This window comes from Ananas comosus, linkage group 4 (assembly GCF_001540865.1).
Source record: "Ananas comosus cultivar F153 linkage group 4, ASM154086v1, whole genome shotgun sequence".
Lineage (NCBI taxonomy): Eukaryota > Viridiplantae > Streptophyta > Magnoliopsida > Poales > Bromeliaceae > Ananas > Ananas comosus.
The window spans coordinates 7,353,513-7,371,906 of record NC_033624.1 but is presented as its reverse complement, the minus strand read 5'-3'; the positions used below and the strand labels follow the sequence as shown (position 1 = coordinate 7,371,906).

Genomic DNA, 18,394 nt, shown 5'->3' with positions numbered 1-18,394 from the left:
ATAATATTTCGGATATCCATACCCATTGACATTCCTACTTCCTATTCCTCTTTTTAATATTTATATTGCAAAAGATACGTACTAGCTCTAAACACGGTGACACGGTGAATGGTTCACCGTATTTAACTTCACTACCGCCCCCAACCCAGCTCGTGTTGCGCTGACGTGGTGCTTGCGTGGCAGGGACTGAACCATTTTTGTAAATATAAATTTGCTGGGATTTTTTTAAAAATAATTTTTTTTAGGGGTCCAATTGCAAAAAAAAGCCCATAAAAAAATATTACACAAATGGGTACTTGTACAGATACATACAGCAGGTTCAGGAAATAATTTGTGCGCGCGTGTGTGGTGAGGTCGCCGTAGAAGCTTCCGTCTGCACGGCGAATAGAAAAGGCCAACAAAACAAAAAGAAAGTCCACAAAACTGACTGCATACCGCGTTGTCTGCTTCGCCGAAAGGCGAAAACCCACCAAAAACCGTCCGAGAGAAGGGCAGGAGATCGATCGATAGAGCCTCCAAACCCTCACGATTTCCTTCTCCGAGCGCGATTTTAACATCTCATGGCGCGACGTTACGACCCCAACCCGTTCGACGAGGAGGAGGAGACGGTTAATCCCTTCTCGGTGAGTCGTTTCTCCTTTTGATCAAAATTCGGTCGTTTAGGTTTTCTACTTACTCTCGCGGTTGTCGGATTATTACGTATCCGGGCGGATTCTTTGTCTCGGTTGGTTTGTTGATCCTGCGCATCATTAATTTGAACACCCTAGAATTTCAACACCAGTTTTTGATTCATTCGTTTTTATCTTTGAGAGCTGAGTCTGATGTATTTATTATATACTAGTTGAGTGTACGTGCAAATACACGTAAAATTTATTTTAATTCATTTCAAATCAATATAAATTTATATATTATATTTATATAAAAATTTACAATAAAAATTATGTTTTATAAATTTATATATGTTATTTTTTATTCAAAAAATATCTATAATATCCTATATTATTTTTTCAATATATACATTGAATATTTTTATATATCTTTTGAATTCTGATAAATTTGAAATTTAAGTATATTGTTTAAAATAAAAGCGTCAAAATTTAATTCACATTTACTTTGAAATTTAAAATTTAATTTTAATTCACCATAATTAAATATTTTAATTGTTAATTCAAATTTAATAATCAAAATTTATAAATTTAAATTTGTTAAAATTCAATTTTGATCCACTGTAATTAAAATTTTTTAATTGTTAATTCAAGTTTGATTTTCAAAATTAAATTAAATTCATGATTAAAACTCAAATTTTAATTTTAATGTAAAATCTATGGATAGGAATGCTATTTTTTAACAAATTGATCATAACCATTTGTTTTTATTTGAAATATTTTTTAATAAATTAATTATAACCATTCGTAGGATTTGATATATTGATAAATAAGAACTCTATTTTTTAATAGATCGATCATAACCATTCGTTTTTATTTGAGATATTTTTTAACAAATTAATCATAACCGTTGGTAAGAAATATTCTTTTATTTCTTTTTAAGTTCTGCCTGATATTATAAGAATTTTTATATGTTTTATATATAGTATAGATAAGTATGAAGTGTAAAGAGAATTATTATTAGATAAGTTATTAGATAAGATGGAATATGAATATTGGTACTCAGAGGGCAATTTAGGTAAAAAAAGTGACGGATGTTGGAAAACTATCTTTCTAAATCTTTAGTAAAATATCCTTTTAAACAATTTTTGAATGAAAATAATTTAACTTTAGTTTTGAAAACCGAAAGCAAAAATTAAATAGTTAATACTATAGAGATTAAGAGATTAGATGGGGTCTGTGAGTCGAGGCGTGCGAAAGCACTGTCCTAGAAGCGAGATTGTCCCTCCACGTGTGAGGCTCCGGCAATCACTCCTAGCGATACAACGACCACTGTCCACTCCGTTGGTACGTCTTTAGGGTAGCGCAATACGAACCCAGTAGGCTTTAGAAGATCCAACGAAATGTATAAAGCTTGGTGTAAAAAGTCCAGTATAGAAAGAGGTGAAATTCAGTATAGAAAAGATTGAAGCTTAGTGTACAAGTAGAGGAGGAAGAAGATGAAGCATGAAGCCCAGTCCAAGTCCTTCACACAGACCACTACACCCTCTCCTCTCTTATATAGGTAAGGTCCAATGGTAGGGTCCAATGGCAAGATTTGCTCAAGATATGGACCCTTACCGAGGTTGCATCAAATCCGGTCAATATCTTGTTTGGGTCTTTCCCAAGGTAAGGCCATCATTAGGTTTAAATAATATTAAAATCCAATAAAAATAAAATAAAATAAAAGGTGTAAATGAACCGGGTTCACGCGCGCCACGGCGCGGCTTGGCCCGGCTCGTGCTTGTGCCTGTGTGTGCATGTGTTTAGTCGAGAGCTCTACTCTCATGTTCTCCCAAGCACCTAAGTTGAGAGTGAGAGAGTATATAAAGAGCCACAATAAACCTTTGATTTTCAATGTGGGACTAAACCTCAAATGTGGAAACCTAAGCACAGGCTCCCTTGGGCTGCCCAAGAAGCCCATGGGCTAATTTGAAGTTTTAATTCACTGTTATAAAATTAATGCTAACGACAGATACTTAATTCGTTGGCCATTGGATTAGATCCAATAACTAAGAATTAATACATTTTATGATAATTTGAAAATAAAATAAAAGTTGTACAGCTGTGATTAATTCTCATAAAAGTTTAATGAATGATATTATTAGTATGTAATTGAAATTATATTAATAGGGAGTAACATTTTGAGAAAGGAAAAATTTTAAAACTCCCTCTTTTATAAGTAGTATATATATACACACTTGTTTTAAATAGTAATATCAAAGGGTAAACGCCACACACACACTATTGTTTTAAATAGTAATATCAAAGGGTAAACGCTACGATATGCAACAAGAAAGGCTTTTTAGTAAATTGGGATCATGACGGGCGCTATTATAGCGGGTTCACATTGGGTGTCTTAGTATCAAATTGATAAAAGTTTCCAGAGGCCAGTTTTGTTCCATGACAACTAAAGACCTACCCAAAGTAGGACTTATTGGCACAAAACGAAACATTCAAACATATTTTTTATCTGGATCGAATGAGGAAACTAGCATTTTTCTTTGTGTGGCTTGACAAGCGAATAGTCGTGGCTCACTAACGACCATGAGAATTTACTGGTAGTCACTATGTTGATTCAAACGCAATTAGGTAATTCAATGTAGAGAAATTTGCAATTGCATTGCTTTTATATTTAAAGAAGGTCTTTTATTTATATTATATTAGATGCAAATATAAATAGAAATGTAAACATTTTAGTATTTTCTCGTAGACTCCCGTTGTGGGCCTATAGTGGCTTCTATAGCACCTACTATCTGCTATCTGCTATGAAACTACCCAACTGCTATGCACTCGTTATTTGCTATTTACAACCTTGTTATGTACTTAGTCTATTGTGCACATATACTTTACAGTAGTAGTTGTGTACATGTTGGATTGCTATCAAATACCTATACTCACCTGACATGTGTAAGATGCTAAATAGGAGTATCCATATTTTAATGTATTATTTAGTTGAGGAATAAGCACATCTTCCTTATACATTATCAATTACAATTTTACAATTTTGGAATAAGGAAGTAGAGGAATTTCAAGTTTCATTGAGAATTGGGTGTTCTTATGGATAAGAAGGGTATAATGTACGGAGGGTTCCATACTATCCTCATATGACAACTTTACTTTTAGCTTAAACACTTTAGTTCTCAAACTTTTACATATATTACACTTTAGTCGGCGACCATTGAAAAAAAAAAACCCAGATATTTATTCTAAAATGACATTCAATCATCCAAATGTTAAGAGGTGACAACACTAGTTCCATCCTAACTCTTGAAACTAGAGTTTTTGATACTCTTTTGGAGGACAAGAGGAATAAAAACCTTATTTATCTAGTTCCATACCAAATAGGACCTAAAAGTGAATACCTTGATACTCAAAAGAATAACTGCGGGATATATGTGGGACACAGTGTTCTGCCTTTTGGGTTTGATTAATGTTGAAATTGTTAGTAAGTGGCCCAGATCCCCAAGGGTTAATCTTATAGGAAATGACACAGAAATAGTCTTGACACTCCTGCTCGCGTGGATAGTGGAGATTGTGCGACATATAATAGTGTGGAGGGGGCTTAGGACGTGCTTTGATACCGTATTTCCAAAATAATCGATGTCATAGGAGACAACCCAAAATAGTCTTAACACTTACGCATTTGGATGATCTTGTATCCTGGGTTGATGAAACTCGGGATTAATGCTCATGTGATTAATTAATGCTCATGTGATTAATTTTCTTAGTTTGTGGACAAAACTCGATTACATTTTTATACTTTTTGATAACATAGAAAGTTTATTTCTTTATGTTCTCTAATTATTGAAAGTACTATTATATATTTTGTCACTAATCGTATATATATATTTGGAATAATTTTCCAGTATTGTATCCCCTATATATCATATCCTACAAAAATTATCGTTTGTTGTATTGTTGAATCCATGCCATGTCGTACCTAAAACCATTACAGTTCCTGGTGGCTCACTGTTCACATGTTGTGATTTTGCTGTAGGATAGATAAATCGGATTAGTGCAAGAATTTCAAGTGTTTAATATGACACAAGTTTAGTTCTAATTGATATATCCTTATTTCTGTTGAACTCCTCTTATTCCAATGATTCAAAGGGGGCTGCTAGGGTGTTTTTATTGAATATTTTGGAGACTGTCTTTACAATAAAAACTACAAAAAGGTTCCTGTCTATGCTCTGTCGTGTATACTCTGACTCCAAGTTGACCATTCCTGTACGCCTTTTCTTTTAAGAAGACTGACAAGGAAGTGTTATCGTATCATTATAATACCATACCTCTTTGTTTTTTCCGATGTGGATAAATTTGGCTGGGTTGGTAGTAAGTTTGAAGAGTGAAATTGCACATTCACAAGATAAAAGCTAGTGGACTATAAAGTAAAACTTAACACAATATTAGCTTGCTTCGCAATTCACCTCTATTATGTACTGTTAGTTTGTTATTTTGTTTTGTAGGAGTAAAGTTTTATATCAAGCCTTTTTTACCCTTATACTTCAAACAAATGGTGGCTTAAAAATGAGAGAGGAAAAGAAGTTAGGATTTTTGTTTTCGACTTTTCTGGTTATAATCTTCTTCATGGGAAGATCTTTTCTACTTTGCTTGTTCTTGGGGTACAATTTCAAATTTTTGGATGCATGTCTTTACGAAACTTGAATTTCCCTGGAGTCTCATGGATGAGATAAGGTTACACTGTTTGGTCCAGATTTAGCATCCAAAGAATTTAGGTAAGCCTAATTTTGCGTGATCGGCATTTCGCAAGCAGAAAGTCAATGTGAAACAAGATAAGAAGAGGGAAAAATATGGATAAAAGGAGAAAGATGTGAAAATAATAGAGGAAAAAAAGCGATAGAAGTCAATATGCTGTCTGGTCAGGTTGTGTCATGTTCCTCAGACTCGGAACCTGTAAGGTCCATTGATAGGCTATTAGGCATGGAACCTTTTACAATATTGCATATATAGCTTGCATCTAATAGTTAATTAAAATGGTGGATAAATATTTTGGTTCTTCCTTTCTTTTTTAATTTTTTTTTTACTTTGTGTGCGCCAACCAGGAGCCAGCTGTTGGTGGAAAGGCAAATGGACAATCTAGTTATGGTGGAGGTCCATTCTTTCAAACAGTAAGTCCTTCTGACTGTTTTAGAATTAACTACATTTCCACTATGTGACTTTTCGTTTAAATGCAAATAAGGGCTGCTTTCATGTTCAAATTTTGTTATTGGTTTTTTTATTACCTTCTTTTGGTTGATGGGTAGCCTACATTTACTCTGCCTCCTACTTCAAATTCTCGGCTCTCACCTCTTCCACCCGAACCGGTTGACTTCTACAACGACTATGGTCCAACGATTGACATCCCTCTTGATACTTCAATGGTTGGTAGAGATGCACTGAAAAATGTTGATTTCTTATATTCATATCCATATATATATATGTATGTGTATATATATATTTATATATATATATATATATATATATATATATATAGAGAGAGAGAGAGAGAGAGAGAGAGAGAGAGTACGTCTCCTATGCTTTCAAAAGTATGGAGGCCTCTGTACTTGTAAGTTGCTTTTGATGATAGGACATCCGATTCGATGATCGGCTCCGTTAGACATAATCTACGCTATTGGAACTATCTAGAAAGCAAATTTCATAATTTTTCGATATCATTTACCAAGTGATCAAAATGTCTCAAAAATAACTTTTAACGGTTGATGTGGCATGTTTTTAAGTTCAATGGCGTAGAACAATCTTAATTACATGAATCTTTAATTGAAAATTCTACTTAACATCAATAGCAAATCAATACTTCTGATTTGAAATTTGTCTTTTATCACTGTTTTTTATGAGATTTTTATTTTCAGCCGTTTATTTTGAGGACTCGTTCACTAGATAAATAAAGTCAAAAATTTATGAAATTTGGTTTCTAAAGAGTTCCAATAGTGTAGATCATGTCTAACAGAACTGATCACTGAATCGGATGTCCTATCATCGAAAACAACTTATGAGCACGGAGGCCTCTGTACTTTCGAAAGCATAGGAGCCTAGTTCTATATATGCATGTACAGATATATGTATATATGTATATACCAATATATGTATATATGTATGTATACAAAATAACCCTCTTTGAAAAACTCATTGAAGTATAAAACCAATTTGCCCCCACAAATTGGATAATCCCCCAACTTACAGTAAGGGACTGTTTGGTTCTTTGGAAAATACCTCCGAAAATTTTTTTTAGGTTGGAAAATTTTTTTCGCGTGTGTTTGGTTCGCAAGAAAAATAATTTTTTTCATGAGAAATGTTCGTGAGAAAAAAGTTTTCGTTTTCCTAAATAAAATTTGGAAAACAAAAAGGGTGTTTTTCGTGAAATATGGAAAATAATTTTTCAATTTTTTTTTTTCTAATATATTGGTGTACGTTTACCACCCAATCCGTTATTTCCACCATCTCCCACCGTCATCTCTATATCTCCAAACTTATATATATATATATATATATATACATATATATATACATATATATATATATATGTATATATGTATATATACATATATATGTATATATATATACATATATATGTATATATATGTATATATATGTATATATGTATATATACATATGCATATATACATATGTATGTATATATATGTATATATATATGTATATATACATATGTATATATACATATGTATGTATACATATATATACANGGTTTCAGACTGAGCTTGCCAGAGATATGGGTTATTCTGCTGCGAGGTATGGCCATGTAATGTTTCCTGAAAACGTATATGAGCCTGCACTGCATTGTGCTGAAGTGCTGCTTGGAGGAGTTGGAAAAGGTTAATAATTTACTTGTTTTTGTGCATGCAAAAGTATTTTCAGGGCAGAATGTCTGCCTCCAATAGGACTTGTAAAATGATGAAGTTGAGAAAGCTTTATATCGTACTAAATCGGGTCTGCTACATGATCCCTTTCTGCTCTATCTCAGACAATGCTCTATATTCATTTTATTTTTTTCAATCTTTTGTGTTTTCACCATTTCTCGTTAAGTCTTTTTCTTTTCTGCCAGCTTTTTGTGCTTCTACCTGAATATTGGTGACCTGTTAGAGATGTCCAAACCATCTGAACCAATCCTGTTATGTCTTGACTTTAATTAGTGTTCCCTTTTTTTTTCTCTTTTTTGTGGGTCATATTGGACAGGCTGGGCTTCTCGAACTTTCTATTCTGACAATGGATCCACCGCAATTGAAATTGCACTGAAGATGGCATTCCGTAAATATTTACTTGATCATGGAATCCTTTTGGATTATGAAAAGGGGATCCTAAGTGAAAGATGTATTCAGCTAAAGGTGAGTTCTACTTTGTGCTGCTCTATCAACTTTCTACAAGTGAAATATCTGCGAAGAATTATGTGGGTGGATCAAATCTTTGTTGCAGCAACATTCAATCCATGATATATTTGTTGTATAACTTGATGCTCGAAATGCTTTTTAATGATTGCTGGGTAACTGGTTATATTTTCTCAGTAGTAAGGGATTCTCAGTTGATAGTTCATTTTTGTAATATACAGGTTCAGGTCTATATTGTATTATTATGGTCTTTTTACCGCCTTTCAATGTACATTGAGTTAATCACTTCATTTGTGCATCTAACATAGTAACATGCTAAGATTTCCTCAAGTCAACCTCCACCCAAGAAGTCAATCTTCATTCTTAAAATTATTCATTGAAGATGGGAATGTGTAAACAGAATATGCAGGGTAAATATGTGAGCTAGGCTGGTATACTATCGGTAGCACGGAGGCCTCCGTGCTACCAAGTTATTTTCAATGATGCGGCTTCCAAATCAACGATCGGCTCCGTTAGACTTGATTTACACTATTTAAAGTATTTGGAAACTAAATTTCATAATTTTTCGACATCATTTATCTATCAAACGAGCAGTCTAAAAGTGAATGGCTGAAAATAAAAATCTCATAAAAATGATGATAAAAGACTTGAATTAAGATCAAAGGTACTGATATTACTCTAAATAGTGAAAAGAATTTTTTATAAAAATTTCATCAGATTTGGATTGTTTTACACCGTTAAATTCACAAACGCATCACATCGACCATTAAAATTCTCAATTTTGAAATCTTTTGATCACTAGCCAAATGATATCGGAAAATTATAAAATTGTTTTCAAATATTTTCAATAGTGTAGATCAAGTCTAATGGAGCCGATCGTCGATTTGGAAGCCACATCATTGAAAACAACTTGGTAGCACGGAGGCCTCCGTGCTACCGATAGTATACCAGCCTAGTTCTATATATATATATATATATATATAGAGAGAGAGAGAGAGAGAGAGAGAGAGAGTCCAGCTATGGTGCTTGTAAAAGCACCAAGCACTTAGTGCTTGTAAGTTTTTTACCGTTAGATCTACTCCTCGGATCATTTTCAACCATTAGATTATACTATTCAACCAACCATCCACTCAACCCTAGGGGGCCCACATCATCCTAACCGCATATCTCTTAATCCAATGGCTAAAAATTTACAAGCACCAATAACTTGGTACTTTTAAAAGCATAGGAGCTCAATTCTATATATATATATATAGCCCTAAATTTTTTTAATATATATACACACACACGGAAGAATAATCTGCATCTCATATCTGTCATCTCCATCATATCCATCTCTTTTGTCAAATTATATTATCTATACCAAAATATAGTTAAAATTTATTTTTATTTAAATATTTATTATTTATATTGTAAAGAGTTTGTGAGTATTATGTTAATAAATTTCAAAAGGTTGGTAATCTCACCCTCTTTTTGTAGAAGGTGTTTATATATCAAAATTTCCAACTAACCAAACAAGTGAAATAGAAAAGAAATATTGTTTTTCATTTTTTTTCTTACCAACCAAACGTGCATACATGAAAAACTAATTTTCTTTTCTATCGAACCAAATAATAGAAACTAGAAAATTTCTTTTCCACAAAAATTATTTTTCTTCGGAAAAATAGTTTTTTACTATTTTTCAAGGAACCAAACAGGCCCTAAGTGCAGTTTTATAGAAAAATTGAAGGTTTGCAAGGGTATAGATTTATATAGATTATTTCGCAAGAGTATATATGAAATGCCTCTATTTTGCTACATCAATGGATATATGTAAGGGTATAAATGTAAGGGTATACATTTATATATATTATTTTGCAAGAGTATACATGAAACGCCTCTTTTTGCTGCATCAATGGATTTCATCTGTTGGTTTCATAGTGTATGGCCTAAGCCATCACTATTTGCTATTTTTGAATCCTTTTTTTGGTCCCTATGGCAGCACACTTTTATGAAGAATTTACCCATAGACAATTTTATGTGCAGGTAATTAGTACTGTATTTTATAATTCCTTCTTTTCATATATCAATCATAGGATGTGAAGAAAAAGGAGAAGGAACTTCAAGCTAAGGAGGCTGAGCTAAAGAAGAGAGAAAGGGTACGTTGTAGTTTTTATGTTAATAAATGCAAGTCTTCGCATGATCTTGTTAATACATTAATGTTAGATAACATCAGAAATTTTCCTTGTTGTAGCTCTTTGTGCTTTACATTAGCTATGAATAAGTCAATATTAACTTACATGACTTTCTGTCATCTTACGGAAGAGTTTACTTATATTGACTCTCTGTGTTATACAAGTATTTTTCTAAATCTGTCCTATACAATGATTACTAATGATTTTATCTGTATGTTAGGAACTTAAAAGGAGGGAAGAGGCTGCAGCCCGAGGTATGTTTTCATCATTTAGATATCTGTTACACTCTAGCATTATCCTGGAGCTGGTGTTTCGGAAGTCTGAGTGTTGGCAAGGATGGCAAAAAAATTATAGTGAAGTTTTACAAGGATGTTGTCATGGGTGAGAGGTGCTACTGAAGGAAAAAAATTCTGAAATGCTCTTTGTTAAAGATGGTCAACATGTCATATCTCTAAAAGAGTAATTTGGTGCACGAATAAAAGAGGAAATTAAATCGAGAGTAGTGAGAATAAGGCATAATTTTTCTAGATTGATAAACAATATTAACCTAGATATGGCAAAAGGCCTGTGAGTGAGGTTTTGTAAGTGTTCCTTCTGCTTGCTCGTAATTGTGTGCTTGATTTCTTGGTAATTAGTGAAAATCTAGAGCTTTAACTCTTTGGAAGTGAAAGTTATTTAACTTCCATGTAATCTCAAATCATCCTGCTTTCTTTCTTCACAGCTGGGATTGTTATAGAGGAGAAGAATTGGCCACCATTTTTCCCCATTATTCATCATGATATTGCAAATGAGATACCCATCTATGCGCAAAGGATGCAATACTTTGCCTTTGCATCATTGTTAGGTACATCTTACCTTTTGTTGGTTTAGCTTCATCCTTTCTAGTTCAACTTCTTTTTTTTCGTTGTTACCTTGATAAACCCTTTTGAAAATTTTACTTTGTCAAACTTAAAATATAAACAAGGATGATCAGGGATGACCTTGTGTCTCAGTTTGATATGTTTTTGAACTTTTTTTTCTTTTTTTTCTTTTTTTTTTTTCTTTTTCCCCATTTGTAGTGGTCCATTTTGGTATACCACATCCGTACTGTAATAATTCGATACTATATTTAGATGCTTCAGGCTTGGACACACTGTTGATGGTTTGAACCTTCAGTGCTGCAGGCACCTCATACAAAATTGCTGAAAATCTGTGTATTAGAGTCATCATTCTTGAAACTTTCTTGATGACTTGTAGTTGCTACCAATTCACTTTAATTCGGCTCATATCATTTAATGAATGGATGTTTTGGGGGCTGTATTTACTTCTCCAACCTAATTTGTATCATGACAAACAAAACTTGGTCTCCCAGTTAAGTTGATGAGAAGATGTTTCTGTTTTCTGCATAATAGTCTTCTCTTTTTGTGTAAACACAAGAACATATCATGGATATAGTGGTCTTCTCTTTGTTTATAAACATGATAATAGATATCTTCATGGTTAGGAGTACCAAATATCAAATTTTGGAGGTCATGCAGGAATGGTCGAGTAAATTGCCACAATTTTACTTGGGTTTCACAACAGCAGTATGTAACTATTTGCTTTTTGTATATCGTGAAGGATTGGTTGGATGCCTTGTTTGGAATGTAATAGCAGTTACAGCAGCTTGGATAAAGGGGGAAGGTATGATTGAAGGTTTTTCATGCCTATACTGTGAAATGTTAGCTTCTGTATTGTCATGAATATATCGTCCTTGTATGTCCAGGTGTAACGATCTGGTTCCTAGCTATCATATATTTCATCGCAGGTTGCCCAGGCGGTTATTTGTTATGGTATCGACCTCTTTACCGTGCCATGAGGTGCTCCACTATGGCTAATATCAATTTGTACAGTTTTTGCCTAATTCTTTGGAATGCCTAAACTTAACATTTGCATTCTTTTTATGACAAATCTTACAGGTCCGAAAGTGCTTTGAAGTTTGGATGGTTCTTTCTGTTTTACTTGGCAAGTTCTATCAATGTTCAATATAGACTGTTGCATTCTTTTTTATACTGAGACAATTTCTAGATTTCTCTGATGCTTTTTTTAGTTTAAATAAATTAGTTCATGCCTCACGAATTATTTCTTAAATAGGTTCATATTGGTTTCTGTATCTATTCAGCTGTTGCTCCTCCAATCCCTTTCAAAGGAAAATCATTGACGTAAGATTTTGTTTCGTTTTTCTTTTTGTTTTTGCTGTTTATTCTTCTTTAACGTGTATTACTTTGTCAGCAAGATGAGGAGAAACTGTTTTATTTTAAGGTGAACTTTCTTATTGGGGAATATTTTCTGGGCGGGCCTATACCATGTAGCGTTCAAAATAAAAAAAAAAATCATTTTTGGGTTGTACAATGCCTTATTCCTGAAAATGAATATATATATAGAATTGAGCTCCTATGCTTTTAAAAGTACCAAGTCATTGGTCCTTGTGTGTTTTCGGTCCTTGAATAGGTGGAAATGGTCAAAGGGGTAAATCTAACAGCAGAAAGCTTATAAGCACCAAGTGCTGGGTGCTTTTACAAGCACCATAGCCGGACTTTATATATATATATATATATATATATATATATATACAAGGATTAAAATGTCATGGCATGGAAGCGTGCCGGTTATCGCCTGACACGGTACGGCATAGGCATGCATCCATGCCGACACGTGGCAGGCTTGCGTGCCGATGGATATGCATGACCTCCTAGTTGCACGTTTTGGCACGATTTTTTATAATGTATAGCTTACTACACTCAACAATTAATATAGTGGTAAGTTTTTTATAATGTAAAGTATAACTATAGCTTATAGAGAATAAAAACTAAAAATAGATTAACTTTGAAATTTTTTTTGATTTTAACTTTTTTTTTCCAGAACTTAAAAAACTTATAAAATACAAAATTATAGAAAAAGAAATTTTCTAAAAGTTTTTATGGAATTTGTAAGATTCATCCATATTGATTTGACGAGAGGCTACATGATGATTAGATTAACTAGAATAGCATTACAATTGCTCCAATAATTTCTTTTAATTTTGAATCTTTTAAAAATATTTATTAAATATTTGAAGAAAAAATTAGTTTTTATTAAAATTTCTAAGAAAAATTCTGAGATCTATCCATAAAAGTTTAACAATAAATCATATGAAAAATAATTAAGCAAATTTAAATATCAATTGCTTCAATTTAGTTTTTTATTTTATTAGTAATTTTCATCTTCTAAATCCAAAATAGAATTTGCAAAGTTCAAAAAAAATTGTTGTAAATCTCATATCCAATGCTATATTTATCTAAAATAATTAAAAATCGGACTACATAATGACTTAATCAAGCAGATGTATTTTTAAATTTTTGTAAGCTATAAAAAAATTTGCATAATTTCAAATCTCGTTAAAACAGAAATGTTACAAGTTAGAAATATTCAAAATGTATGAAAAATAATTTAAAATTGTATTTTTTTTACTTACGTAATTAGTACATCTTTGATTTGCTATTTTTTTTATCTTTTCTCGTAAGATCGAAATGATCTAAGTAGAAACAAAGTAGAAATAGAAGGAATTGAAAAAAGAAATTAGAGAAAAAATTATAATAAGAAAAGGGAGGAAAAAATAGAAAGGAAAAAAAAGAGAGGAAGAGATAGCGAGAAGAAAAGCATAGATTGAATGAACGAGTTGCGGAGAAAAAAAGGTAGAAGAGAACGAAAGAGTGGGATGTGTGTGGAGCAAAAAAAAAAATTCTAAAAGTAGACCCAAACAAAATTAAAAAAAAAAAGAAAAAAAAGGGGTTTAAAACTTAAAATGTTGCGTGCCCTTATAGGCAAACAGTGGCATTGCCGCGATACCCGTTGGGTATCTGTCTCGCGCTATACCCTTTGGTACCGTTTGGTTCGGGTATAAGTAAGAACTAGCTATTACAGGGATAGGTACAAGTATGGGGATAAAAAAAATAGTGTTTGGATGAAAATTGGGTTGTTCCTGGGGATAAGAACAATTTTAGATAGTTTTATATGAAAAATGGAGGTGTTGGTGGGGATAACCGAGAACTACTATTCTCGGGTAAAAAATTAGCGTTTGGGCATAGAGGGAGGGATAAAAGCCTATTCCTATCCCTATCCCCTAACCAAACGCTGCCTTTGAGTATCGCAGCACAGGGGTTCCAAGAGAGACCCCCTATATATATATAGAGTTGGGTTGGAATACTTCTAATAGCACCAAGTCATTGGTGCTATTACGTTTTCGGCTCTTGGATGAAAGAATGTGCCATTAGGATGATAGTGGTTTCTTATGATTGAGTGGGTGATTGGTTGAATAGTATGATCTAACGGATGGTAAGAGTCAAATAGGTAAATCTAACGGTGTAAAACTTGGTAGCACCAAGTGCTTAGTGCTATTAGAAGCACCCAGTCGAACTCTCTCTCTATATATAAAACTTGGTAGCACCAAGTGGTTGGTGCTATTAGAAGCACCCCAGCTAGACTCTCTCTCTCTCTCTCTCTCTCTCTCTCTCTCTCTCTCTCTCTCTCTCTATATATATATATATATATATATATATATATATTGATCTTTTTGAAAATTATTAGGGTAAAACTGGAAATTTTGGTGTAGTAGCAAACGTTAATTAGTCGGGACACTTTAGTTCAAACTTTATGTAGTGAAGAAAATGGAATGTGTATATGATGGTGTTGAATATTGGAAATGAATGAAATGTGTATATGATGGCGTTGTTGGAGCGTTCGATCGGGAAGGTGAGCGCTAGTAGAGAGAGGAAGAGAGAGGAAAAGGGAAAGGGGGGAGAGAGAGGGTCTGCGAGAGAGAAAGAAAGAGAGAGATGGGGTCTGCCAGAGAGAGAAAGAGAGAGACAGAGCATTCACATGCAGGAGAGAGATTAACAGACTCTCCATTAGCCTCCCTCACTAGTGGCATACGGATCTCGAGGCGAGAGACGATCCAATGATAACAGAGCTTCTGTGCTTTTAAAAGCACATACAGCACAGGAGCTCTACTCTCTCTCTCTCTCTCTCTCGAGTTATTAATCCTTGGATAAAAAATTATAGGGTTAGGATGATAGTGGTCCCCTAGAGTTTAGTGGTGGTCCCCCTAGGGTTGAATTAGTGGTTGATTGAATAGTATGATCTAAAGGGTGGAATTGATTAAAATATAGATCTAACGGCTAAAAAATCGATAGCAAAAAAACTCAAATACTATTAATAGTATTCCAGCTCAACTCTCTCTCTCTCTCTCTCTCTCTCTCTCTCTCTATATATATATATCTCTCTCTCTCTCTCTCTCTCTATATATATATATATAGAGAGAGAGAGAGAGAGAGAGAGAGAGATATAGAGAGAGAGAGAGAGAGAGTTTTGCTAGAATACTATCGGTAGTAAATGGCTCGGTTTACTACCGATTTGTTTTCGATGATAGGGCTTCTAAATCGACGATCGGCAATGTTAAATATGATCTAAACCTTTTAAACTATCTGAAAATCAAATTTCACGCATTTTCGATATTGTTCTCGTCCATCAAGTGAAAAAAAAAAAGAATGGCTGAGAATGAATATCTTTCAAAAAGTGATGATACAATTTCTGTATTTAAGATCTACAGTCTAGATCTTGTTTTAAATAGTTTTAAAAAATTTCTGACAAAAATTTAGTTGATTTGAACTCTTTTGTACCGTTAAACGAGCAAACGCATCATATTGGCCATTAAAATTACAGATTTTGTGTTACTTTGATCGTTCAGTTAGTGATGTCAAAAAATCATAAAATTTGATTTCTAAATAGTTTAAATGGTCTAGATGATGTTCAACGGTGCCGATCGTTGATTTGGAAGCCCTATCATCAAAAACAAATCGGTAGTAAACCGAGCCGTTTACTACCAATCACTAGCCCACTCAATCTCTCTCTCTCTCTCTCTCTCTCTCTCTCTCTCTCTCTCTATATATATATATATATATATAGTATAAATGTGCTTCTTTTCTGTTGTGGATTGATCGGAAGTTTGTTGCAACAACATATTGCAGACAGTTGGATACTAACACCTTTCTTTTAGGCAGGGTTAATTTTATGGAAGATGTTTTATCCAGAAGCGAGCTTACCATATTGCTTGACTGAGTGCAGAGAGAGAGTTGCTTTAGTTACTCTGTTCACATATTTTCAAAAGCTAGACTCACAGAAATCTGAAGTGCAGTGAAGGATAGGATCTTTCTTTTATGTCTTATATTGTTGACAAAATAGAAAAAATTAAGAGTTTATTTGGTAGAGAAATCACAACTAACATTTTCTTAAAGAACTTTTGAGTTCCAGTTCAATGAAATGGCCATTTTGTGACTTATTTATTATCCAAGCAGCCTCTATTTTTCCTTTATATGTCATCTGAAGGAGCTTTTCACTTGTTGATTCTTTTCTGTTACTGTCTGCAGGGGAATTTTGCCAGCAATTGATGTCATTGGCGACAGTGTTATAGTCGGGGTAAGTTTAGGTTACATGAATGTGCTAGACCTTGATAGTTGTTCTTTATGAGTATGATTTTATTTTTAGTACAAGATATGATTTGCTGGAATAGTTCAGAATTATATAATGTTTATCAGATAATTTCTATAACTTACACAATGAAATTATAAGTCAGCTACACGAGAGCAAACTGTATGCAGCTCACATGAAGCAGTAACAATCATGAGTTTGGTGTTTGGTGTGACGCCCTAATAGTCGCATGTTGTGTGTGGGAAAGAGACTGTGTAGGTATAGAAGGACCAAGGACTCTAGTACTATTAACTTGAGCTTTAGAATTTTGGGCCGGTGGATTGGACTCCAGAAATTGCTAGTACTTGTGGGCTGGGTCATTGCGTGTTGGCTTCAATCCCTATTCAAATTTTTTTTTTTTTTTTTTCTGATTCCCATGCTATTTTACTTGCAGATCTTCTACTTCATTGGATTCGGCTTATTTTGCCTTGAATCACTCCTCAGCATCTGGGTCATGCAGGTTGGACTATTAGATAACACCTTTTCAATGGTTGTTCTCAGTACTTCAACTAGTAAAATGGTTTTGCTAAATGATAGCTTCCAATGGGATTTAATATATAAAGGAGCTTGTTGGTTTGGTTAATTTAGATTTTGTCTTTTCCATGCTCGATTATCAACATGGAAACACTGAATGTCTACTAATGTAAATAAAGGATACTCAGTTATCCATGAGGCTTGGTAAAAGGTTTTTCTCTAAAAAGCTTCAATTTCATGTTAACAAATTTTTTAAAATGAAGTAATCATCACTTTGATTTTCTCATCATTATATGCACAGCAAGTATTAATGTACTTCCGAGGAAGTGGAAAGGCTGCAGAGATGAAGCGCGAGGCAGCACGTGGTGCCATGCGGGCTGCATTTTGATCCTTCCAACACGTTGCGGACATACAGATAATTTGTTTGAGGAAAAGATATAACATTCCACGGTTCACCGTAGATATTCCACGCCTATAGTTCTTCAGGTCATCTGTTTGATAGTTTTAGTTGGGTGGAGTTTAACATATGTAAACACAGAGATTTCCTTTTTCGTAATTAACTGAAATAGGATGTTCAGCATTGTATTTTGCGAACTATGTCTGTTTTTGCCCTTTTTTCGGTGGTTTATGAATAGACATTCTAATAGATTTAATTGTAATCGTTCACACGCATATACTCAGATTTTCTGAAAGCTGGTCTGATGTACAATTTGTTGTTTTATCGGTTAGTTAAACAGTCTGTTATACAGCAATCAGTTGGGAGTTTGCTTCTGGTCTCTTTGGTTTTGCCTTTGCCATATATTAAGTCTTCTATAGGCCAACCAATAAGCTGCAGATAATTTGTTTTTTGATTTTAATTTATTGGAGCGTTTACCTTATCTAGCTGCTGATGGAGGTTTTCTCTGCAGCCTGGAAAGAGTGAATTTGCAGCTTTGCCGACTGAACACGGCGTTTTGTAATCGAATTTATCATCTGAGTTTCTTCTATTATTTTTGTCACACCACAGGGCCAGTTCGCCATATATATATATATATATTTTTTTTGGAAAAGCTTTAGAAAATTTTTATTATTATTAACTCAGAGTAATGGATAGAAAGTTTTTCTCGCCATGGACAGAATCTGTACATGCCCTATTACTGTAAAGCACAGACACACTATCCCATCACAGTTCCGTCAATCGTGTATGTACCGTATTTGAGATAATTTAATCAGGCAA

The 18,394-nt window shown here is 33.6% G+C and overlaps 2 protein-coding genes across 2 annotated transcripts; both read left to right on the top strand.

The window, feature by feature from the left end:
• Window positions 366-17,933, top strand: LOC109709463 (secretory carrier-associated membrane protein 2-like). The gene is made up of 13 exons (XM_020231718.1): window positions 366-623; window positions 5,711-5,776; window positions 5,912-6,028; window positions 10,084-10,146; window positions 10,403-10,436; window positions 10,904-11,026; window positions 11,782-11,844; window positions 11,927-12,020; window positions 12,120-12,165; window positions 12,295-12,362; window positions 16,605-16,653; window positions 17,099-17,164; window positions 17,480-17,933. The coding sequence occupies exons 1-13, from the start codon at window positions 561-563 to the stop codon at window positions 17,564-17,566; spliced, it is 939 nt and encodes a 312-aa protein (XP_020087307.1). The 5' UTR covers window positions 366-560; the 3' UTR covers window positions 17,567-17,933.
• On the top strand, window positions 7,377-8,151 carry LOC109709462 (bifunctional dethiobiotin synthetase/7,8-diamino-pelargonic acid aminotransferase, mitochondrial-like). The gene is made up of 2 exons (XM_020231717.1): window positions 7,377-7,498; window positions 7,860-8,151. The coding sequence occupies exons 1-2, from the start codon at window positions 7,396-7,398 to the stop codon at window positions 8,111-8,113; spliced, it is 357 nt and encodes a 118-aa protein (XP_020087306.1). The 5' UTR covers window positions 7,377-7,395; the 3' UTR covers window positions 8,114-8,151.